This window comes from Danio aesculapii, chromosome 15 (assembly GCF_903798145.1).
Source record: "Danio aesculapii chromosome 15, fDanAes4.1, whole genome shotgun sequence".
In the NCBI taxonomy this organism is placed as follows: domain Eukaryota; kingdom Metazoa; phylum Chordata; class Actinopteri; order Cypriniformes; family Danionidae; genus Danio; species Danio aesculapii.
In genome coordinates, this window is record NC_079449.1 from 7178733 (window position 1) to 7203958 (window position 25226).

Genomic DNA, 25226 nt, shown 5'->3' on the forward strand with positions numbered 1-25226 from the left:
GTTAATAATACTGAACCATTTTGATGACAGACTTTGACTGAGGGATTTTAGAATGACCAAAACCAGGATGTCCGCTGGGTTTTAAAACATCTTAAAATTCAAAAACTAAATTTTAGATCTTAAATAAACTCTTAAATTCACTGAATTATTGTGTTGTAGGTCTTAAATCATTTTAATCAGGTCTTAATTTTGCTTTGCCCAAGTAATGCTACGCAATCCGGCCAACATCCATACAATGATTAACAATACATCTCAATAAAGCCTTATTTTTTAGTTTTTTATTGCAAAGAAATGCAATTCACAACAGCTGTTACACAAGGAGGGGAAAACTGAAAACAATTACACGAATCTTCATGATAATACCGAGCCATTAGAAAAAATCCTTAGTGTTTAACCCCGTATAAGTCTAAAATTTAATTCTTAATTGTCTTAAAATCTTAAATGTGACTTAATGAAACTCTGAAAACAACATTTCAGATATTTTACAATGTGCTCAGTCCATTAATGTCATCCCATTGTACCCATTTTTATCATCACATGATCTGTTGAAACAAAATCGCATGACTTTTTAATGGGGATGCTTGAATTCAGTCGGTAAATGTGATTTCGTTGTAGTTTGTGCGCATTATTTCTTATTCAATAAAAAGTTTATCCTTCTAAGTTGTGTGCGTATGTTTTTAATGACATTTTCAAAATTAATGTGCCTTTCCATTAAGCATTTTTATTGTCATATTCCAAAATGTGCATGAAGCCAGTTGGAAACATAGCTAATGTTGTATTTGGTGACTCAAAATATTGCATACAAGCATTATGCTTTATAAAAATGGAACATCTCCTTATTGCTGACATTTTTATTAACGTGAATGAGCTACAGAGACAACTTTTTCATATATTTTTACATGTTGGGTCTTTTGGAAACAATCAAGCTGACAAAGTTGCCAAAACCGCTCGTATAGGAAGAATTAAGGAGTGCAGAATCTCAACTTCAGGCCTGAAATTAAGTCTAAGTTATAAATAAATGGAAAGCAGAATGGGGATCAGTACTATAATAATAATATAGTATAATAATCATTTTTTTGTTAAAATCCACCTCTCAGTAGGAAGAAAAACTAATTATGCCGCGGTCACACTAGAGTTTGAGCATGCGAAATTCTGTTGCACGTCACTGCGAGAATGGCCGGTCTGTTCTGTCGCAGTCGCGTGTGTATGAATGGAAGTCTATGGGGCAAAATGTGCAATGTGACTAGGCATGGGCCAATGTAAGATTCTGACGGTATGATAACCTTGAATAAAAATATCACGGTTTCACAGTATCACGGTATTATGATTACTGCTCTAAAATAAGTTCTTTTTAAATGTCTGGGTGAAAAACAAAAACTTTGTTCCCCTTTGAACACAATATATTTTATTTTAAGAAACATTTAAAATATTTTGAAAGAGTAAACATGTCAGGATAAATGAATTATTGACTTCTGCTGTCTTCATTTGTTTCAAAAACAGAATTTTATACAATTTAAAAGGGCATCTTTGGATTTTTTTTCTGCTGGAGATTAAGGTGGGTGGTACACCGGTTTCATAGTCATCACCGGTGTGACATTGCGCCACGACATGGATTTTCTAATACCGTCAATACCGTAATAAATCAATTATGCGCCTTGAACGGCTACATTTACATCAATAATAGCTAATTCTAAATAATAAGGCATTCAATTTTCTTCAAACGTTCAGTTGTGGTCTGAATACCTGTCCTTATACTACAGGGCTCGAAATTGCAACCATTTTGGTCGCATGAGCGCCCAAATGTAATCTATGCGCCCTCATAATATATTTGGGAGCATTTGTGCGACTGAATATAATGGTTGTAGTGCAATCTGATTTGATTTTCTCTAAAAACTTGCTGAATCGCTCTACGCTGCCGCTGTATTGGTTCATATTAGCTGTCAGTCACTCAACGCTTCCCGCTGTCAGATAACAGGGAGCTTTTGTTACTGCAGGAAATGCAAACGGCTGAAAAGTGAAAAGTGCACAGGTTTGCAAACCTCACCTAAAGTTATAATAATAATAATGGCGCAGATGACAGCGATCATAACATGAGGTAATTGTTGATCCGCCAGCTGAGATCAATCGAGTGTTTTCGGAGAAGGTGCCTGAATCTTGATGCGTTGCATTCACCGCGTGTTCAGCGCAAATGTCCGCTAAATATAAAGTCTAACACTGTACACATCATCGCCAAAGAAACTCACCTTTACTAAGTTTACACTGAAACTACGGCTCATAACTAAGAGGGGAATTGCGCTGGTGGTCATCGTGAGAATCCTGCTCTGTCTGCTCATAAATTGGTGCGGCTGACTCGCCTGCTTTATTCCACCAACACAGAGAAATTAGATCAGCTCATAACGAGACTGAGCATTTACAATGACCCAAACCAAAACTTTTAAAGAGTGATAGAAGTGAGACTTTCTTTTGTCCGTTCTTCCTTGAGATGTATATTATTTTGCTATTTAAAGTAATACCACGATATTACCGTCACCGTTCAAAAGATGAAAAATACCGTGATATTAATTTTAGGTCATATCGCCCACCTCTACTGGAGATACTGTTGTCCTAAAAAAAATGTAAAAAAAATAAATAAATCTTGCACATACCATAGGAACGGTATTGCAGAAAAGTTTGACAGTTTTAAAACTTTTCCATTGACTTTTCCAAACCGCGGTATACCTTGAAAAAGGTTATCGTCCCATGCCTAAGTGTGATCGTGACTTTAGCCTTTTGATTCAAGACACGACGAGCTTTAATTATACAAGATGCAATATTGGACACACTAGACTTACACATGGACATTTACTTAAAGGAGAAGTTGCTTCAAAATTTCTGTATTGCAATAACATCCTAAATGTAAAACACAAACTTTTGCAATGTCCTATTTTTACTGTTCTTCTACATTGTAACTAAATCACAACAGAAATAAATCATAGATGAATGTTATTATAAGTCAATGGGTTTTATCTGGAGAGACTTTGCAGGAATTATTTTTAAATGTGATTTTTTTTTGTTTTTCTAAAGTAGATCTTAACTTAGTTTATGTATTATTTGTGTTTGTTTATGTCTTTGTATTGTTATAAACCTATGTTTTATAGAAACGTGTTATTTAGAAACAAATTGTATCTGTTTTGGTCATGAAATAGTCACGATTAGTACGATTGTTTTTGTTTTTTAGGGTTTTTTGTACAGGATGTGCATGACCAGATTTTCAGCATATTTTTCTGTCAAAAGCCACCAATTGTGAACCATCGAGTAAAGAATAACACACATACAAGATCTTTTCACTCTAAGAAGTCATGAGAATACATTTAGCATCACTTTAAGTGATCTCCAATTCTGTTTTTCACTTTGTTTTCATTGACTTTTCTCTTTACAGTGTGTTTGTGTGATGGAAATAATCTCTCACACCCTTTTTAAGAGAAGTTTATTTGGGGAATTCTTTGTTTGAACACGCTCCTCGAGGGCGTGACTTTATTGGCAGAGGTTTTGAGGGATATATTTGGATGATACTCTGAAAGAAAGGTGTGGGTTGTGTTTCTATTAAACGCATTTTAATGTATTTGCAAGAACATTTTGCCAACATATCCTGCATATCCATATCCTGCATATCCATTTTGCCAACATATCCTGCTTTTAAGGACTGCTAAGATTTGTTTCATTGTGACGTTTTTATAAAAAAATTCCCTCCTCCCACGTTAAAAAAACTGTTGTTTTCTATAAAGCAAACTTACATTCTTAATATATATATATATATATATATATATATATATATATATATATATATATATATATATATATATATATATATATATATATATACATATACATATACATATATATATATATATATATATATATATATATATATATATATACATACATATACATACATATATATACATATATATACATATATACGTATGTATATTTATATATATATATATATATATATATATATATATATATATATATATATATAGGAATTTAAGATTTTAATGTCTGCAAAAGATACACATATAAGAAATATCAGTGTGCAATTTTCATATTGGTATTAAAATGCATTGCAAAACACTAAAATGTGCTTCAAATATAGTTCACATTTTTATCCATTTGTGATCTGCATAAGTACATGTATATCATATTCTTTTAACTTTGAAGTGGACTTCGTAACGTTATCCTCAGCCTCCTAACACGTCTCAAGATCCTCTTTAAAAACAGCATTCATAAAAAATCATTTTGCTCTTGTGTTAATGTGTTTCTCTCTCTTTCTCTCTCTCTCAGATTAATTCTTGAGAAGGAAGGGCCTCGTTCTTTATTCCGTGGTCTGGGGCCAAATCTAATCGGCGTGGCTCCTTCACGGTGAGTTTTTGCTATTCATACTTTGTAAACAAGCAAGTAAAACGCTGAATGCATGGTGAGAGTGTCTTGATCTTAGCATCATGAAAAAAAAAAAAAAACAGAGTCATTCTGATGCAATCCCTGCTCAACCGGTAAAGCTGCAAAATTACTGCGCTTGGAATAAACACACAGAATGATCAACTGTATTAAAGGGATAGTTCACCCAAGAATTATTATTCACTCAATATTTACTAAGCAGTTGTAATTGTTTAGGAATTCTGTCGAACACAAAACAAGATATTCTGAAGAATGCTGAAACAATCTGTAGTAAAAACAAAAAATACTATAAAGGTCATTAGCTCTTTTTTCAGCATACTTCAAAACATCTTACTTTGTATCCAACAGAGGAAATAAACTCAAACAGGTCTGGAACAAATGGAGGATTAGTAAATATTTACAGAATTTGTCCTTTTAAGTGTTCAGATTAGGGTTATTTTGGATGACAGGCATACTCTGTTTATATCAGCCATGCAGAATGCACATTTGCATGTTTCTGCTTCTCAATTTTAAAGGATGTTTCACATAAAAGTAATATTCATGTTGTTCCAAACCTCCGTTTAATAAAAGATTCAATGAAAGATTCTGAAAGTATATACTACCTGACAAAAATCTTCTCACCTATCCAAGTTTTAGGAACAACAAATAATAACTTGACTTCTAGTGGATCATTTGGTATCAGAAGTGGCTTATTTTTATAAGCAAAGGCGTCTAGATTACGCTTATTTTACCACAATAAAATATGATCATGTCTTGATATTAAGGATTTAATTAAGACAGTAAGTTCTGACTTTGCTTAGACAAAAGTCTTGTCACCTAACAGAAATAATGTCCAGTATAGAATATAAAGTCATGGTCCAGTGGAGAAAGAATAAATATTGTGTATGACTCCCATGAGCTTGGAGGACTGCATCCATACATCTCTACAATGACTCAAATCACTTATTAATAAAGTCATCTGGAATGGCAAAGAAAGCGTTCTTGCAGGACTCCCAGAGTTCATTAGGATTCTTTGGATTCATCTTCAATGCCTCCTCCATCTTACCCCAAACATGCTCAATAATGTTCATCTCTGGGGACTGGGCTGGCCAATCCTGGAGCACCTTGACCTTCTTTGCTTTCAGGACTTTGATGTGGAAGCTGAAGTATGAGGAGCAGCGCTATCCTGCTGGAGAATTTGCCCTCTCCTGTGGTTTATAATGTAATAGGCAGCACAAATGTCTTGATACCTCAGGCTGTTGATATTGCCATCCACTCTGCAGATCTCTCGCACGCCCCCATACTGAATGTAACTCCGAACCATGATTTTTTTCTTGACCAAACTTGACAGATTTCTGTGAGAATCTTGGGTCCATGCAGGTTCCAATAGGTCGTCTGCAGTATTTGAGATGATTGGGATGCAGATCAAACAGATTTATTATTATTATTATTATTATTATTATTATTATTATTATTATTATTATTATTATTATTATTATTATTATTATTACTTGTGCTCCAAAAAGCAATATAAAGTTGTTTTTCTTAGAGGCTTGAGAAGCAAATAGACTAAACATTTTAATTCTAATAAAAATACAATTTCATTTTTAATATTATAACAAGATAATATTCACAAAGCACAGAAGATCTTTTTTCAGATCATTAAATATTCGTTTTATAGACGCTTTTATCCAAAGTGACTTACAAATGATAAAAAGGAGATAGTTAAGCGTCTGCTCATCAAGCCGGTCCACTCCATCATTAAAAAGCTTATAAACTGAAATCCAAATGGGTAATTTCAGCCCTCAGACAAGGTGTAGCAAACCACAGTAGACTCTGAGAAAAACAACACTGCTTAAACAGCAATTAAATACATGAGTGGACAAGATAAAAGCTCTGTATAAACATGTTTTACACGCATGCAGTCAGGATGAAGCATTTGTCAAATGAAGCAAGCATGATAAATCAGTGCTAACCGATGCTACTACTAAAAGGCAAGCTTAATATGGAAGCCTGTGTGTTGTGCAGACAGGAAGGTGAAGTCGCTGAGTGTTCGGAGAGTGTTTTTCTGATGGAGTGGTCACTGGTCAGCATGCATCAGTTAACAACTTTAGGACATTTCGTGTGCAAACATTTGCGGTTACATGCAAGGGTTTTTAAAAGAACAGCTTGTTCTTGTGAGCAGTCTATTTAGCCATTAGAGTCACCCAATAGGTGCTTCAGAAAGTCGCTAGCCAAATTATGTTGCATAATAAGGTTTGGCAGTATTGCATTTTTCCTTTTGAATGTTTAGGTTTGGTCGTTGTGTTTTGGAAAATGAAAGATTGTTTCCAGCTGGCCTGAGATTAAATATCTAACCACTGACTGGAATAAAAGCCGTCTTAAACTAGAATAAAGTTGCTTTCTTTTATATAATAATGTCATATAATCCTTCATATAATAGTCATCTTAAGCCAAGACAAATGGTAAATTGTTCACTTGTTTAGTTAGTTTTCCAGCATGGTAATCAAGATTTAAAAACACATTAATTAGATTAAAGGTGCCATAGAGTGAAAATCTGGATACACCTAGTAGGCATAGCTGAAAAATAAGAGTTAAGTACATACACTCACCAGCCACTTTATTAGGTACACCTTTGTAGAACCGGGTTGGACCTCCTTTTGCCTTCAGAACTGCCTTAATCCTTTGTGGCATAGATTCAACGAGGTACTGGAAATTCCTCAGAGATTTTGCTCCATATTGACATGACAGCATCACGCAGTTACTCTATTGGATTGAGCTCTGGTGACTGTGGAGGCCATTTAGGTAGTGAACTCATTGTCATGTTCAAGAAGCCAGCCTGAGAGGATTCGCGCTTTGTGACATGGTGCGTTATCCTGTTGGAAGTAGCCATCAGAAGATGAGTACACTGTGGTCATAAAAGCATGGACATGGTCAGCAACAGTACTCAGGTAGGCTGTGGCATTGACACAATGCTCAATTGGTACTAATGAGCCCAAAATGTGCCAAAAAAATATCCCCTACACCATCACCAGCCTGAACCGTTGATACAAGGCAGGATAGATCCATGCTTTCATGTTGTTGACTCCATTCTGACCCTACCATCCGAATGTCACAGCACAAATCGAGACTCATCAGTCCAGGCAACATTTTTCCAATCTTCTATTGTCCAGTTTTGGTAAACCTGTGCAAATTGTAGCCTCCGTTTCCTGTTCTTAGCTGACAGGAGTGGCACCCGGTGTGGTCAACAACAACCATGCCACGTTCAAAGTCACTTAAATCACCTTTCTTCTCCATTCTGATGCTCGCTTTGATCTGCAGCAGATCCTCTTGACCATGTCTACATGCCTAAATGCATTGAGTTGCTGCCATGTGATTGGCTGATTAGAAATTTGCGTTAAAGAGCAGTTGGACAGGTGTACCTAATAAAGTGGCTTGTGAGTGTATTGTATCACTGCATTCGATAGCACCTTGAGTTGATCTATTGCCTGTTTGGACTAGCAAATGAACAGCTTCCTTGTCGCTAAAATGGTTTTCTAATCCCAGCTGGTTAAGCAAGTCTGGTGAAGATGATATTAATCGGGTTATTACATGTTATTTATGCACTCTCAGAACAATGTGCAAAGAAGTGCACCTTAAATAGTTTTATTTTACCTGCTTTGCTGTTAGGTCTCCCTTACTGACCAAAGTGACCATAATAACCATGCTGACCAGTGTGCTTTAGGCCAGGAGTGAAGAGTTACGTGTTAGTTCTGACGTGTGTCCTGTTGTGTTTTCAGGGCTATTTATTTTGCCGCCTATTCCAGTGCAAAGGAGAAACTGAACTGTGTGTTTGAACCAGACTCTACAGCCTTGCACATGGTGTCTGCTGGGATTGCAGGTAACTTCTTTCATATACGTGCATGGATAGATAGACAGTTTGGCACCATTATTATTTATTTATAGATGAATTAAATGGTGATCATTTATTTGATCCAAATTAATAATAACTGTCAAAATGGTGAAATATTATTTTAAATATATAAATAAATTAAAAAATTCTTATGGATTTTTGTTTAAAATGTATTTTATTTGTTTGATTTAAAGGTGAATTGTTACTCCAATCTTCAGGGTTAAGTCATGATAATATTCTGATTTGCTGTTCAGTTTAACAATTAAATATTATTAGTTCTTAATCATTAGTAATTATTCTTATAATTATAAATGTTTATAGTTTAAGAATTATCCTAATTTATTTTTCAAAACTCCAAACTGGACTATTGCAACTCTCTACTAGCCGGGCTTCCAGCTAACTCTATCAAACCTCTTCAGCTGCTTCAGAACGCAGCAGCACGAGTGGTCTTTGATGAACCCAAAAGAGCACATGTCACTCCGCTACTCACCCGTTTGCACTGGCTGCCAGTTGCTGCTCGCATCAAATTCAAAGCTCTGATGTTTGCTTACAAAGCGACCTCTGGCTTTGCTCCTTCGTATCTGCTCTCACTTCAGCAGATGTATGTGCCCTCCAGAAACTTGCGTTCTGTGAATGAACGTCGCCTCGTGGTTCCATCCCTAAGAGGGAAGAAATCACTTTCCCGAACTCTCACATTCAATCTGCCCAGTTGGTGGAATGAACTCCCTAACTACATCAGAACAACAGAGTCACTTGCTGTCTTCAAGAAACGACTAAAAACTCAACTATTTAGTCTCCACTTTCCTTCCTAATCTTAACTGCCTCTCTGGCTATACCACTAACTGTACTCTATATAAAAAATAAAAAAAAAACCATTACTAATGCTTTGCTTCTTAGACTTTACACACCAGAAACTTGTCTGTAGCACTTGTTCACTGCTGCTCTTATAGTTGTGTAAATTGCTTCCTTGTCCTCATTTGTAAGTCGCTTTGGATAAAAGCATCTGCTAAATGACTAAATGTAAATGTAAAACCTCCCTGCTTCATAGATTTGTGACGTGATTTATTTATTTTTTTCAATATAAATGTCTTTATTTTTCCTCGTGAACAAACGAATCCGTTCTTGAAGAATGAAAGTAAATGCATCTTTAATGGGACCTTTTGAGTGCTACTGTATCAGTGTTTACACACACATATGCACAGCACACATACAAACACAAAAAATGTCAAATACATATTATGATTTAAAGCAGTTGTTCCCAAAGTGGGGGTCGGGAACCCTTGGGGGGTCGCGGTACAATGAAAGGGGGTCGCTTGGTGATATCCAAAAATCGAATCAGTTTTAATAAACTATTAAAATGACTATATTTTATCCAAAACCTACAGACGATAGAAATAGTTACATTAAAAATATAACATGCAAATAAAAAGCCATCAGCTTTCTTTTTTTCCATTGGATTGGGACTCCTGGGGTTTCTACATTAGATTAACCCCACAGCAATAGTCATTTGCAACAGACTGATTTTACGGCACCAGCCAAAACTTTAACACCTTTATGGCACTACATTAAAAATAAACACAGGCGACTCAACATGGAGGGTGATCTCCAAATGGTGGTCTCCGAAAATAAACCAAGAATAGTCTTGTGCCGACCAGTCTCATTAGGTGAGGTTAATAATATTCAATTAAACAAATGAATAAATGACTGAAAAATTAAATAGTTGTTAGTCTGTGGCATATTTTTTTGTGTTGTCAATATGCAAGTTTATATTGACACATCTGAAAATAGTAGGGGTCGTGAGTCACTGGCATTGTTATTTTGGGGGTCGTGGGCTGAAAAGTTTGGGAACCCCTGATTTAAAGAATTATATGACACTGAAGGCTGAAGTAAAGCCTCATTCACACTACGAGCGACTCGCAAAGGGAAAGCGACAAGCGACCGTTCATTTCAACGAAGAGTGAGCGACTTCCGGCAACCTCCTGTCTATGCGAGCGACAGCGAACAGGTGGGCGTGTCGAGCGACGTGACAAAGTTGAGAATCCTTCAACTTATGCAAATGAAGAGCAACTTTCTTGAGCGACAGCCAATAGGAGCACTAGTAGATCTCACGTGAGCCTCTCTCAGCTCGCTCAGAGGCGGGTTGTATTCTCCGTGCTTTAGACCTACACAGACCTGCTTTCGCAGCAGATCGCCACACAGAGCGACAGGCAGCTACAAAGTCCCTGCTATTGTGAATGAGGCATAATGATGCTTAAATTGAAGCTTTAAATCACAGGAATAAACTACTTATTTTAAAAACTTTGGATATCTATTGATTTTAAAGCTTGGTGTATTTTGATCAAATGAATAGGATAATAGTGGAATATGCTTCTTTTAAAAATACATGTACAAGAGTCCAGTAGTAGTGTATGTGAACGTGCAATCCCACTCTATCCTCTTTTCTCTGGTCTGATGGGCTTACAGTAAATGAAATGTTACAGCGTACAAATACTCAGTAAATACTCCACCAGAAGGCTGGGTGTGTGTGTGTGTTTGGTCTCTTCTCACCTGTCATCTGGACTTTTGCCAAGAAGGTTTCAGTGTATAGAACATATGCTGCAGCTTTCTTAAACCTTAACAACCTTTCATTGTTGACGACAGATGATTGGCAGGTAGTAATTCAAACCAGAGTCACGTTGAGCCACATTGTGCATTTTCAGTTGAAAAGTTGAGCTACTTTAAACATGACATTCGGTGCAGTAAATTGTGCTGTCATTATGCAAGCCAAAAAATGAACTCCTTGTGCAAAGTAAAATGTGTGGGTTTAATTTATTAATTAGCATTTTTATTGAATATTGTCAAATTTAAATCTAAATTTAACATCCAGCAATTGTCAATTTCATGACAATAATTGTTAATGGTTTTAATCAAAAGGCCCTTTGTTTTACGGTGACATGCTTTCTGTCTTTTTGTGCAATTAAATATATTAAGATGCTTTTGAGAGTCTCTTCTGCTCACCCCGGCTGCATCAAAAATACAGAATCATTGTGAAAATGTTATTACAGTTTAAAGTATATTTAAAGTATATTTAAGCGCTTTGGGCTTTAGAAAAGCACAGTATAAATAAAATATATTATTATTATTACTGTTGTTATTATTATTATTAAAAATGTAACTTACTCATGTGGCTCAAAGGTAAATTATCCGCTTTTAATTCGCTCATTTGCAGCTCAAGAAGCATTTAGAATTATTAACAAAATTGATAAGGGTTGTTCTTCAATACACAGGTTAGATAATGCAAAGCACAATTCATTTTAAGAATGAAAGTTAAAAATAACATTTATTTGGTATGGGAATCTTTTTTAAGTTATGAGAAATGCATTATAAGTGTATTACTTGGTCAATTTAATGCATGTTTAATTAATAGATCATTTATTTGTAAAAATTACCATTTTGTAGGGCTGCACGATATTGGAAAAATCTGATATTGCAATAAAAACGTTTTCTGCGATTTAAATATTGTGTTGGAGCCGTTTGTGATATTTATATAATTTTATACTTTATTTGTTGTAGGATTATTGAGTAATTAAGATTAATAATATTATGCTGTATTATTCTGTCACGCATCGAGTAGTTTGGTGATTTGGGTTAGCTCCACCTACATTTCACCTGTCACCTGCTTACGTGAGGGCACACGGGTGATGATGGGTGATCAGCTGGCAGGAGTAGCAGGGAAACAGTTTTTTGACTGTGTTTTCTTTGTGGCGTTTGTAAGACAAATAATTGAATTTTCAGATATAAATGATTGGACGCATCGTAAAACATCACTGCTCCTGTCAAAACGGCTCCATATTCACCAAATGATGTAGGATTGCGATATGAATACAGTTTCACAAGATATTTTGAATAACTGTGTTTGACATTTTCTGGGGAGTCTAACAGTATTCAGGTACAGCAATTTAATAATCACAATGCAATAAATAGATTTCTTTGTTTTGTCTCGTTTCTAGTCCACATATCAAAAAATACTTAGATCAAGTAAAATTATTGTTTTGTTTTCACCATCAGAAGAAGTTAGTCAAAATTAGGAGTATTTTTTCATAAAACAAGCTAAATTATCTGCCAGTGGGGTAAGTGAGATGATGTTGTTTTAACTTTGAAATGTAGATATTTGGACTAGAAATAAGACAAAAATTCTAAGACTTCAAAAATCATTTTAGATTAGATTCAACTTTATTGTCATTACACATGTACAAATACAAGGCAACGAAATGCAGTTTCGGTCTAACCAGCAGTGCAATAGCAGCAAGTGCAGGATACAGGTATAAGTTATAAAGTGCAGTTATAGAAAAACTATGGTAATATTTACAGATGGATGTACTATGAACATTATATACAGGTTGTATTAGCTATGAACAGATTTACAATAAATGAATATATGTACAGGATGCTATTAATAATCAGGAGTGTGCAGATAGATGAACAATTACAAATGTCAATGTGCAGTGAGCATGTACAGTTCAAATAAATGAATCAGTGCAATGAATTTGTGCAAACAGTGAGGGGCAGAGTTCAAAAGGGAGACAGCTCTGGGGAAAAAGCTGTTCCTCAGTCTGCTGGTTTTTGTCCGGGGGAGCCTGAAGCGCCTGCCGGAAGGCAGGAGAGAAAACAGTCTGTGAGCAGGGTGAGAGGTGTCCTTAAGAATACTGCGTGCTCGGCGCTGACAGTGTTTCTTTTGGATGTCCTCAATGGCTGGCAGTGTAGTCCCTGTGATGCGTTGGGCAGTTTTGGGCAGTGCCTTACGCTCAGCAACAGAGCAGCTTCCATACCAGACTGTGAGCAGTTGGTCAGGATGCTTTCTATTGTGCAGCGGTAGAAGTTCACCAAGACAGCTGATGAAAGGTGGTTCTTCTTAAGTTGCCTCAAGAAGAATAGGCGCTGGTAAGCCATAGGCGCTGGTGAGCCTTCTTGACCAGGCTGGAGTAGTTGGTGGTCCAGGAAAGGTCCTTTGAGATGTGGGTCCCCAGGAACTTGAAGGATGTGACATGCGAGCCTGTTTGTCCCTTCCTGAAGTTCACAATGAGCTCCTTGGTCTTGTTGGTGTTAAGGATAGATTATTGTCAGTGCACCAAGTGGCCAGATGCTGTATCTCCTCCCTGTAGGCAGTCTCATCATTATTGCTGATTAGACCAATCACTGTGGTGTAATCTGCTAATTTGATGATGGTGTTGGATCTGTTCACAGGCCTACAGTCCATATAAATTCCATATAAATACAGTCATTGAATACAATTCTGTAGCTATAATTCAGGCTCAACATTGCAGATCATGTGATGTGACTATTGCGAATGTGCACATTGCGATATCAATGCTGAAACGGAATCTTGTGCAACCTCTACCATTTTGTTATGGTGTTTATATAATGCAGGGATGGGCAAATTCGATCCTGGAGGGCCAGTGTCCTACATATTGTAGTTCCATCCCCAATGAAATACACCTGAATCAGCTAATCAAGCTCTTTCTATGTATGCTAGAAACTACCTGGGGAGTGTGTTGAAGGAAGTTGGAGCTAAACTATGCAGGACACCGGCCCGGTTCTTTTGTAACTTCTAGTCCAAATATCTGAAAGTGTTTAAATTCAGAAGCATTTTCTAGACCAGTACAAAATAATGCCTTTATATTTTCAGAAATAATGAGTCCAGATTGAGTTTTTTGTTTAAAATAAGCTAAATAATCGATCAATGGTGTAATGCCGAGTTCAGACTGCATGATTTTGGCCCCGATTTTGACTAGCCAACAGGTTTTGAGAAATCACAGACAAATGCCTGAAATCACAGGCAAATCGGTGCTCGTGCACGTGAGTGACAATCACACAGTATGAACTATCAAAGACACGATCTGAGAGAATCGCCGATGCCTGTGAGATATTTGGCGTGCTGAATATCTGGAGCTGTCTGCGATTCAAATCATGCCGTGTGGAATGAGTTTTGACTGAAAATAACATCGGAGATCACCTACAGCAGGCATGTCCAAGCTCGGTCCTGGAGGGCCGGTGTCCTGCAAAGTTTAGTTCCAACCCCAATCAGACACACCTGGGCTAGCTAATCAAGCACTTATTAGGCTTTCTAGAAACATCCGTGCAGGTGTGTTGAGGCAAGTTGTAGCTAAAATCTGCTGGACACCGGCCCTCCAGGACCGAGTTTGGACACCCCTGACCTACAGCCAATGAGAGGTTTATTTAAAAACTAGTGGAGGTTTGACAGGAGCACCCGTGTCTGTTTGACGTTTCTTACAGAAAGTTAATGAGAAATTACTATTGTTATGTAGTTAATAACAAAAGATATACTACGTGTTTTTGGCTATGAGACGTAGTTTGGACGAAGTTGTCGGCGATTCTTCCTATTGTAAAGTCATGCGATGTGAAACCCCCTGTCGTCGATCCATCTTGCAGTGTAAACAAAGCAGCGACAAAACGCTAGCCCAGATAGTCATGCAGTGTGAAAACATCTGTGACAGGACTACTTTGAAAATCATGCAGTCTGAACTCGGCATAAGAAAGAAAATCTTGCTTCTGAGCAAAAACAAGATTATTTTTCTTATTCCATTAACAGATTATTTTGCTTATTTTAAGGGGAAAAACTAACCTAATTTTTACTCATTACAACATTTTGTACTTGTCTAAAAAGGCTTCTTCATTCTGACAAAACGCCAAGTAAGAAAAGCATTATTTTCAGTGTAGCAGTCATTTTTAAATGTTAATAAAGGCCAAAAACACCAATAAAAACTATTAATGAATAACTTTATTAATAAAACATGACCTAAACTGACCAAGAAGGGTATTTTTAACTTTTAATCCTAAAAATTGCATTGCATTATCTAGAAATCTGTATTGAACCACAACCATTTTCAACCTTGTTAATAATTAGAAATGTTTCTTGAATTTGAATTAAAAGCTGATAATTTACCTTTGAACCAGAGCTAGAAGCTAGAAAAAGCTTCTTTATTTAAGAATATTTCCATATTTATACTAGAAACAAAACTGAAACTTTAAAAAAACCATTTTTGCAGTGTAGTGCAAATATCTTTGTGCTCGAGCATGTGTGTGTGACTGTTTTAATCTCATTCTCTTCTCCTCCAATCAGGATTCACAGCCATAACAGCAACCAATCCGATTTGGTTGATAAAGACGCGTCTGCAATTGGATGCCAGGTACAGTAAATACCAACAAATATTCTCCTTGATTACATTTAATGACTGATCCTGAGTCAGCGATGACCACGTTTACATGGACATCAGTTCATCTAATTATTTCCCTTAATCTGAGATAATATGATTAAGCTGTTTACATGAATTGCTTTGTGAATGTTCCTTTCACGATCTCGCTACATGTTATAGCACATAATTTGATGAAATGCTATCCGCATTTCCTCCGGTAAATGTAATTTATGTGTGTTATAGCACATGGATCGATTTAACGTCGTTGCATCACCACAATATCCACATTTCCTCCAGAGTTTCATGTAATTTTGGGTGTTTCATTCTTCAACTTTAGCTGCAGTTTGGCACTTTGGAACATTTCATGTCTTAATTCGATTCCTGTTTCAAGAGTTCACACTTAGCTCATGACTTACAAAAGCTTGTTTGGCATGCTGTCCCGGGAAAGAGAGCCCTGAGCTCAAGGGATCCTCGAGTCCCGGGCTCCCTCCCTTTGCGAGGGGAGATTAAGCTTAGGGCGGTCTCAAAAACTCCCCCGCAGCTAAGGCCAAGGTGAACTCCCTGAGAGCGAGACGTCTAGTAGAACAGACTTGGGTTTAGGTGGTCTGTAATGTAGAGCGTATTTAGCTTTGAGAAAAACCGGGGGACCCCCAGGAAAACCCGTGTGGACGCGTTCCAGCTCCGCCCAGAAATGCCGGATGCTCCAGCAAGGAGCCAGAACCATTGGAATTCCTGCTGGTCGCTGGGCCACCGAGCCACCTATTCTGGATAAAGGTGGAAGGAGGGGAGGAGGGGGGTTTCTTCAAGACAAAGATAGTTGCAAAGAGAAAAGGAGGATATATATAGGAACTTCCTTTGCTTTGATTGGAGGATCGTGATTAGCTAATATGAGCCAGCTGGGTTAATCCTGAGCGCATACTTCACTCGAAATTAGTTTAAGAAATTTAATTTCACTTAGTTCGTTTTTGACTTAAGTCAGATTAAGATAATCAAAAATTGCTGTTTACATGGTGGACTCGTAATTAGAGCATTGTCTTAATCGTAATCAAATCTGACTATTGGTATCCATGTAAACGTACTCAGTGATACTTTTAACATGTCTTTAATGCTCATTATTCCTGACCTCAATCTAAGTGTTGTATTTGATTTGTTGTGTCGCTCAGGAGCCGTGGGGAGCGCCGAATGAATGCATTCGAGTGTGTGCGGCGTGTGTATCAGACTGATGGTGTCCGCGGGTTTTACCGTGGCATGTCTGCGTCATATGCAGGCATCTCAGAGACTGTGATTCACTTTGTGATTTATGAAAGTATCAAACGGCGTCTTTTAGAGGCCAAAGCAGCGACACACATGAATGAGGACGAGGACAGAGCCAAGAGCGCATCTGATTTTGTCGGCATGATGTTGGCAGCCGCTACATCGAAAACCTGCGCCACCTGCATAGCCTATCCACACGGTGAGCATTGAAAAAGGATGTTAACAACAATCATTTGCTTTCAGAATTGTAGTGTGTTTTTATTCATAAAAGATAAACTAAAGTGTGCTCGTAATTGTTCTTAGGGCTGGACAACATATCATTTCTGCATCGATAGCACAAGTTAATTTAAACCATTTGGACACAAGACATTTAAAGTGTTCTGCTTTAACAATTAGATTAGATTTGATTAATTGGGTTTATTTATTTCTAAAATGAAGGCAGTGACTACGTTTACATGGACATCAGTAATCAAATTGTTTATTATTATTATCTGACGTCGTTGCATCACCACAATATCCACATTTCCTCCAGAGTTTCGTGTAATTTCTGGTGTTTCATTTTTAATTTGTCAACTTTAACTGCAGTTTGGCACTTTCACTTTCATTCTGGAACATTTCATGCATGGCCCAGTTATTAACTGGGGTATTCTATACGAGTAGGAATTAAGGACTGTTGTTTTAATGGAATTTGATACCGCATGCCGGATGGGAGAAAAAAACCTGTGCATTTCGCGATGCAGGTGTTTGTGGTCCTTCTCTGACTCGGTAGGTGCAGAGAATAGTGTCAAACAGCCGTGTGTGTATAAACTATCCTGTCACAAAATGAATTTTCCTTTATTCATAAATTGTTACCCAATCTGGCCAAAATGCACACACTCATCAACAATCCATCTCAATAAAACATTAAACTTTTTATTTAAAAAGGTCATTTTTAACTCCATTTATCATAATGGGTTAATTATTTTCCTTTAACATTTCTTTAAAAGTTTTCCACGTAGATTTACTTTATTACAGTTTTTAAAACTTTTAAAACATTTGTTCATTTTTTTTATTTTAAAGAAAGTTTATGTTGGGGAAAAAAGTGTGTGGATACAAGCTTGTTTTTACACAATATTTAAAATATTTTGAGTCTAACATATTTAATTTTTAAATTATTTATGTATTATTGTATTATTACATGTATTAAATTATAATAAAACATTTTTTTGATAGGGCAAATAAAAATCTTTTCCATCTGGGCCATTTGAAAAATTCCTTAGGCTTTAGCACTTGATGAGTCTAAAATTTCAGTCATAATGGTTGTAAAAATGTCTTAAAGTCTTCAATTTAATTCTGAAACCTGCAGAAACCCTGTATAAGAACCATACAAAACAGTATTGCTGCTTCAGAATATTTCATAATATTTCACGATTATTATAGTCATAATTGTAATCACGATTATTCAAAACGATTATCAGTTAAACTCAAAATTATTCACCCTCCTGTGAATTTAAAAAAATATATATATACTTCCCAAATGATGTTTAACAGAGCAAGGAAAATTAACAGTATTTCCTCTAATATTTTTTCTTCTGGAGAAAGGCTTATTTGTTTTATTTTGGCTAGAATAAAAGCAGTTTTTAATGTTTTGAAACCTATTTTAAGGTCAATATTATTAGCCCCCTTAAGCAATACATATTTTTGATTGTCTGCAACTGAAACTACTGTTATACAGTGACTTGCCTAATTACCCTAATTAAGCCTTTGAATCGCACTTTAATCTGAATGCTTGTATTTTGAAAAATATCTAGTAAAATATTATGTGCTGTCATTATAACAAAGATAAAAAAATCAGTTATTAGAAATGAGTTATTAAAACTATTATGTTCAGAAATGGGTTGAAAAAAAATCTTTCTATTAAACAGAAATTGGGGCGAAAAGGGTCGCTAATAATTGAGGAGGGCTAAGAAATTCTGACTTCAACTGCATATATACAGTTATTTTCCTCCCTGCAAAGTAAAGAGAAATAAATAAAATAGAATAAAAATATGAAACAAACTGTGCTTTAAGCGTCTTCACTGTAAGAGAAACACTTTAGCTACAAAAGTCCTTCAGTCAAGAGCAGTGAGGGATTTTCTCCTCTTGTTGTTTGATTAATAATGATGAAAACAGGCGGCAGCAGGAATATTGCGCACTGTCACTTTAATGGTTTCTCTTTCACGTGTCTTTTGATTCTCAACTTGTTTGTTTATTACACAAATAAGGGTTAATATGAATCTCTAATCACCGCGTTTTGACACCTATTTGACCATTAAAGCGCATTGCGCGGCGCACATACACAGAAGCATGCGGTCTCGTTCACGCTTTTAAAAACATGAATCAATGAACGATGCACATCCCGTGCTGCAAACGTTACATTACAGTACATGCTTTTAGTCATTTTGATGTGAAGCTGAGCTTTGCAGAGCAACAAATGTGTACTGGAAAGGGGGCGGTTTATGATGCAATAATCGTTTATCTCGATTAATGCTTTTTCATAATCGTTATAGCCTGATATCGAAACCAGATTTTCTTTTTTTTTTTTTGTCATGGAATTTTTATTCTTGCAAATAGCATTTTACATTTTATTACAACCCACAAAACAATCCCCAAATAAAACAATCAACATTTCAAATAAACATGTAAGTAAATAAATAAATTAAACAAAATAATAATATATAAAATAAAATACAGAGGGAAAAAAAAAAAAATATATATATATATATATATATATATATATATATATAAAATTATAATATCAAACCATATACATACATACATACATACATACACATATACCTTCACTCAATCCACATCTAAGGTTTTTAAGTGATTAAAAAATGCACTAAATTGTTGCCATTTTTCAAAAAACTGTTCTCCCCTACCTCTGATATTGTATTTAATTTTCTCAAGTTTTAAAAAGAAGACCAAAACTTTGAGCCACAATAAAATAGAGGGGGGTTGTGGGGAGGTCCAGGACAACAGTATTCTGCGTCTAGCGAGAAGAGATGTGAAAGCCACAATGTCAGCGTGTCTCCGGTTTAAAGGTTGACACTGAGAGGGAACACCAAAGATCGCGATTAAAGGGCAAACAGCTAACTTGACCCCCAGAATATCAGAAACAATTTTAAAAAAAGTAATCCAATAATTTTGCAACTTGGGACAAAATACAAACATGAAACCAGATTTTCGATGAATTGCACAGCCCTAATTTCAGACATATTCAAAATATTTAAGTACGGGATCAATGTAGCAGGCGGAGCAGTAAGCAGACAGTGTTGTTGCTAGGGCAGCCAAAGCTTACGTTGACGCTCTCGCCGCCTTCGGTGTGAACGCACAGTTATAATGCCTATTAAAGGGTTAAATGCTCTGCATGCTGATAAACCAATTCTAACCACGCTTTCCTCTGTTTGGCTCTGCAGAGGTCATCCGTACACGTCTAAGAGAAGAAGGCACCAAATACCGCTCGTTCTTCCAGAGCCTCAACCTGGTGATCCAAGAGGAAAGCTATCGAGCTCTATACCGAGGACTGACCACACACCTGGTCAGACAGATCCCCAACACGGCCATCATGATGTGCACGTATGAGTTTGTGGTCTACCTGCTGGACGGCTGATCCGGGACCAAACCACCGCAGTTTTACTCAGTGTGTGTGGGAGGAAAATGTTAGGAGAAACACGGTAATGACTTAAATAAGTTGGCGTCAAGAAAGAAACATCGTTATTTCTTGCTCTTCCTTCCATTTTTAAAGAAACGCAGCTTCTTGAGGGGACTGGGTAGAGATGACATGTGTTCGAACAGCACTTCTAGAGCTGAATGTGGGTTTATTTCTGTCAGAGAAAGCAGTTGTTGTGTTGGCAGGTCATCGAAGGTTTTGTCATGACCGTCGAAAGCTTCACAGGATTTGTCTTCAACTCTGAGATGGAAACAAACGGGAGAGGATTCACACCGAGGGTCTGTTTTTATCTGGAAACGGTCGGTTTGGTTGCACTTACACCATGCAATATCAATGCAGAAACGTCCTACATAGGTGCACGTCTACACATATATGCAAAAAGAGTGTGTTTTGACAACGTACAAAAGAGTGTGTGTGTGTTAAGTCTTATATGTGTGTGTTTTGCTTTTGAATTTAACTGTTGCAGCTCACATTTATTGTTGACACGCAAAGAAATCATTAAACTATTTAATTGACGGCAAAATTACTAATTGAAATGGAGTTATTGAGAGTATTATGCTAAGAGAGCCGTTGCAGTGTAACACAATTGGTTTGTGGACATGTTGTCGATCCAAACAAACACTCAGAGCACAAAATATCTGTTAATTTAAGTAAATAAAGGTAATTTGTGCTAGTTTGAGAGTTTAGCTCCTTTGCTAAATGGCTTAGGAACAACTTGCAGCAAAAATGCACACAGATGTACTTTGAATGAGAACTTGAGATGCAAAATTACTATAGATATTTGGATATTTTCAGAAATTTTGCCATGAATTTAAATTGTCATCAGTATTATTATTATTATTATTAATATTATGAAGCTTTTATTACAATATACTGATGTTTAATGAATAAAAACCAAAAAACTACAATAACAAAGCATAAAAATGAGTGTAATTCAGCATATATTTACTGAAAACGACTTGTTTTATATGGTTTTGTTCTTAATCTCAAGTCAATCGCTCTTGCTGTAAGGTGTTTAGGTGGTTTTTTGCGGTGCAGACATATGAATATGCAGACATAATGTGAAGCTGTTAATATTGTCCAGTTGTCAAAGTTCATGTTTTCAGTTTATGGTGCCGATTTGTATGTCATTCTCTCTCTTTTCATGCCTTTTGATTTGTTCACGAGACCAGTGTGTAATTCTTTCAGCAGTGTAATTCTTCATCAATGTTTGGTTGTTTTGTTTACGGTCAGTGTGGTGTGAAGGGTGAATATGACATTAATATTCATCAGGCGTATGGAGAAATAAATGCAAATATGAAAACGATAACTTGTACATATTATTCGCATTGCTGCTTACTTCCAGTCTACCCAGCAGTGGGTAGCGCTTTCGCCTCATAGCAAGAAAGTCTCTGTTTCCAGCTTCAGGCTGGGTCAGTTGGCATTTCTGTGTGTGGAGTTGGCACGTTCTCCCCGTGTTGGCGTGGGTTTCCTCCAGGTGCTTCGGTTTCCCCCACAGTCCAAAGACATATAGGTAAATTGTTCGTAATGTACAGTTGAAGTCAGAATTATTAGCCCCCCCTTTGAATTTTTTTTTCTTTTTAAAATATTTCCCAAATTATGTTTAGCAGAGCAGGAAATTTTCACAGTATGTCTAATAATATCTTTTCTTCTGGAGAAAGTTTTATTTGTTTTATTTCGGATAAAATAAAAGTAGTTTTGAATTTTTAAACACCATTTTAAGGTCAATATTATTAGCCCCTTTAAGCTATATTTTTTTCGATAGTCTACAGAACAAACCATCGTTATACAATAACTTGCCTAATTACCCTATCCTGCCTAGTTAAACTAATTGACCTAGTTAAGCCTTTAAATGACACTTTAAGCTACCTTAAAATATCTAGTGCAATATTATTTACTGTCATCATGGCAAAGATAAAATAAATCAGTTATTAGAAATGATTTTATATTTTATATACTTTTTAATAAACTTTTATATTTAGAAATGTGTTGGAAAAAATGTATCTGCTAAACGGAAATTGGGGGGGGAAAAATAAACAGGGGGGCTAATATTTCCAACTTCAAATGCATGCATGCATGTATGTCCAAAAGGATTGGCAAAGGTCTTCAAGCCGGGAATTGAACTTATCATCACTTCTATTCACATATCATCTCCTGTTGCCTCATGGGATAGTAAAGTGTCTTTTGAATGCCCAATCTCTGCAAACGTAGTAGGTCGTCCTGGTACTTCTCAAATACTATGTTTGATAACTGAGATTTCGGTCTTATTTCTTGGCCCACATTCTGATTTTTTTTAATACTGTTTTGTGAAGATATGAGATTTTGGGCGGTCACTCAGACCAGAGGTCTCCAAGCTCGGTCCTGGAGGGTGGGTATCCCGCAGAGTTTGGCTTCTACCCTAATTGCACACTCCTGAGCCAGCTGATCAAGCTCTTACTATGTGTTGAGGCAAGTTGGAGCTAAACTCTGCTGGACACCAGTCCTAAAGGTCCAGTGTTTGGTCCTGGACTAAAAATAAATAAATAAAAAGCATTTTGGAACACATGGAGCCTGCTTTATCTGGATTCAATTCAATTCAATTCACCTTTATTTGTATAGCGCTTATACAATGTAGATTGTGTCAAAGCAGCTTCACATAAAAGGTCACAGTAAATAGGAACGGTGTAGTTCAGTTTGTAGTGTTTAAGTTCAGTTCAGTTTAGCTCAGTTCAGTGTGGTTTAATAATCACTACTGAGAGTCCAAATATTGAAGGGCAAATCCAACGATGCGCAGCTCTACAGATCCCGAACCATGCAAGCCAGTGGCGACAGCGGAGAGGGAAAAAAAACTTCACTAATGGCGAAAGTGAAGAAAAAAAACCTTGAGAGAAACCAGGCTCAGTTGGGCACGACCATTTTAATTTCTCCGCTGGCCAAACGTCTTGTGCAGAGCTGCAGTCTCAGTGGTGGAGGCTGGAAGCTGGCCTCAGCAAAGACTCGTCTGTCTCTGGAGAGTCACAGGAATCAGTCTCATGCTCTCCACTCCTCCATGACCATCACAGTAGCTGCTCAGGATACGGCCTGGTCCAGGATATGGAAACCTTGGACACTGCATCACTTGCCTGAACGAGTAAGTAACGGTTCAAAAAGCCTGTGTGTATGACTAAAATGTTGTTCAATACCTCAGTTCCATGGATTTCAAGCCACACCAAGGATATATTTTTTTTAAAGGGTGAACTTTTAGATTTTATTGTTTGCAACATATTATTAAAATAATTTACCACGAATCTTGCAGTGTGATTATTTTGAAAAGTAGTCTATTCAAAACCTAAACCAAACGTTTCTCATGATTATTCTATTAAGTAGTATTCGCAGAACATTGTAGAGTGATTATTTACAAATTATCACCTATTATCCCCGAAATGTCAATGTCAATGTCAATTTTATTTCTATAGCACTATTTAACACAACCAGAGGTTGACCAATGTGCTGCACAGTACAAATCAAAACAGATAAAAACAAATGTATATATAAAATTATAAAATTATTGCTAAAACAGACACTTTTCACTGATAAAATGCTAAATCAAAGAGATAAGTTTTTAACCTAGATTTAAAAACAGACAGGGATGAAACAGATCTGATACAGAGGGGCAGAGCATTCCACAACCTAGCACCAGCTACTGCAAAAGCACGGTCACCTCTGCATTTCAGCCTCGACTTAGGTATGAATAACGGTCTCTGGTTAGATGACCGAAGAGACCGACCAGGCTGATGCTCAATTAAAATGTCTGACAGATAAGAAGGTGCCAGGCCATTTAGAGATTTAAAAACCAAGAGGAGCATTTTAAAAGTGACTCGATAGTGCACAGGGAGCCAGTGCAGAGAGCGTAAAGCTGGTGTAATGTTCTCATGTTTCTTGGTCCCTGTTAAAAGCCTTGCAGCAGCATTTTGAACTACTTGTAACCGGGATAAGGTTTTCTGACTAATCCCAAAGTATAATGAGTTACAATAGTCCAATTTAGTGGTAATAAATGCATGGATTATTTTTTCAAAAATTTTTCTAGATAAAATAGATTTGACTGTTTTTAATAGTCGAAGCTGAAAGAAGCAGGATTTGACCACTGCATTTATCTGTTTGTCAAAGCTCAAGCCATCATCTAGAATAACACCAAGATTTTTTACCCAGGGCTTCATAGAAAAACTTAATTTTTCTAGATTAACGGTGCTCTGGAAGAGTTTGACGGGTCGAACAAAATCATTTCACTCGTACTTTCATTAAAATCTAGAAAGTTCAAGGACAACCAGTCTTTCACATCCGACAAGCAGAGCATAAGGGTCTCTAGAAATATGGAAAATGGAAATATGTGCACAGAACTTCCCTCATATATTCGTTTTCAGGTTATTTGCATATTTATGTCTGAAATTAGGCCTAAAGCATTTACCTTAATAAATAGTAGAAACAGGATAAAACATTAACAGCGCTAAGATGAATTTAAATAGCTAAATTGTAAAAACATTTTATATTAGGTGAAAATTATACAGCTCATATGTGAATTTATTGTCTGTTTTCTGCAGTTTGGATTTTTCTTATGCAGCACTCATTCTACAATAAGACACTTTCCTAATTTAAGCTTTAACTTTTTGTCGATCGCATAGCTGAATGGGTGTAAGAGGTACATAATCATAAAACTGTGGGTATATTTTCTTTTTTTTAATCCACGCGGCGCCTCTCATTTGCGCGCGCTTTTCCAGTACTCCCTTTAACGCCTCTGAGGTAATTAACGGTCAATTGGTTA

General features: G+C 36.5%; 1 protein-coding gene across 1 annotated transcript in view; it reads left to right on the forward strand.

The window, feature by feature from the left end:
• slc25a36b (solute carrier family 25 member 36b) overlaps positions 1–21758 on the forward strand; it is a 35294-nt gene extending 13536 nt beyond the window's left edge. Inside the window, exons 3-7 of the mRNA XM_056473959.1 lie at positions 4324–4401; positions 8196–8296; positions 15429–15495; positions 16665–16954; positions 20196–21758. Coding sequence (XP_056329934.1) covers positions 4324–4401; positions 8196–8296; positions 15429–15495; positions 16665–16954; positions 20196–20389 — 730 coding nt within the window. The 3' untranslated portion in view covers positions 20390–21758. The remainder of the gene's footprint in view (positions 1–4323; positions 4402–8195; positions 8297–15428; positions 15496–16664; positions 16955–20195) is intronic.
• Positions 21759–25226: the final 3468 nt, after the last annotated feature.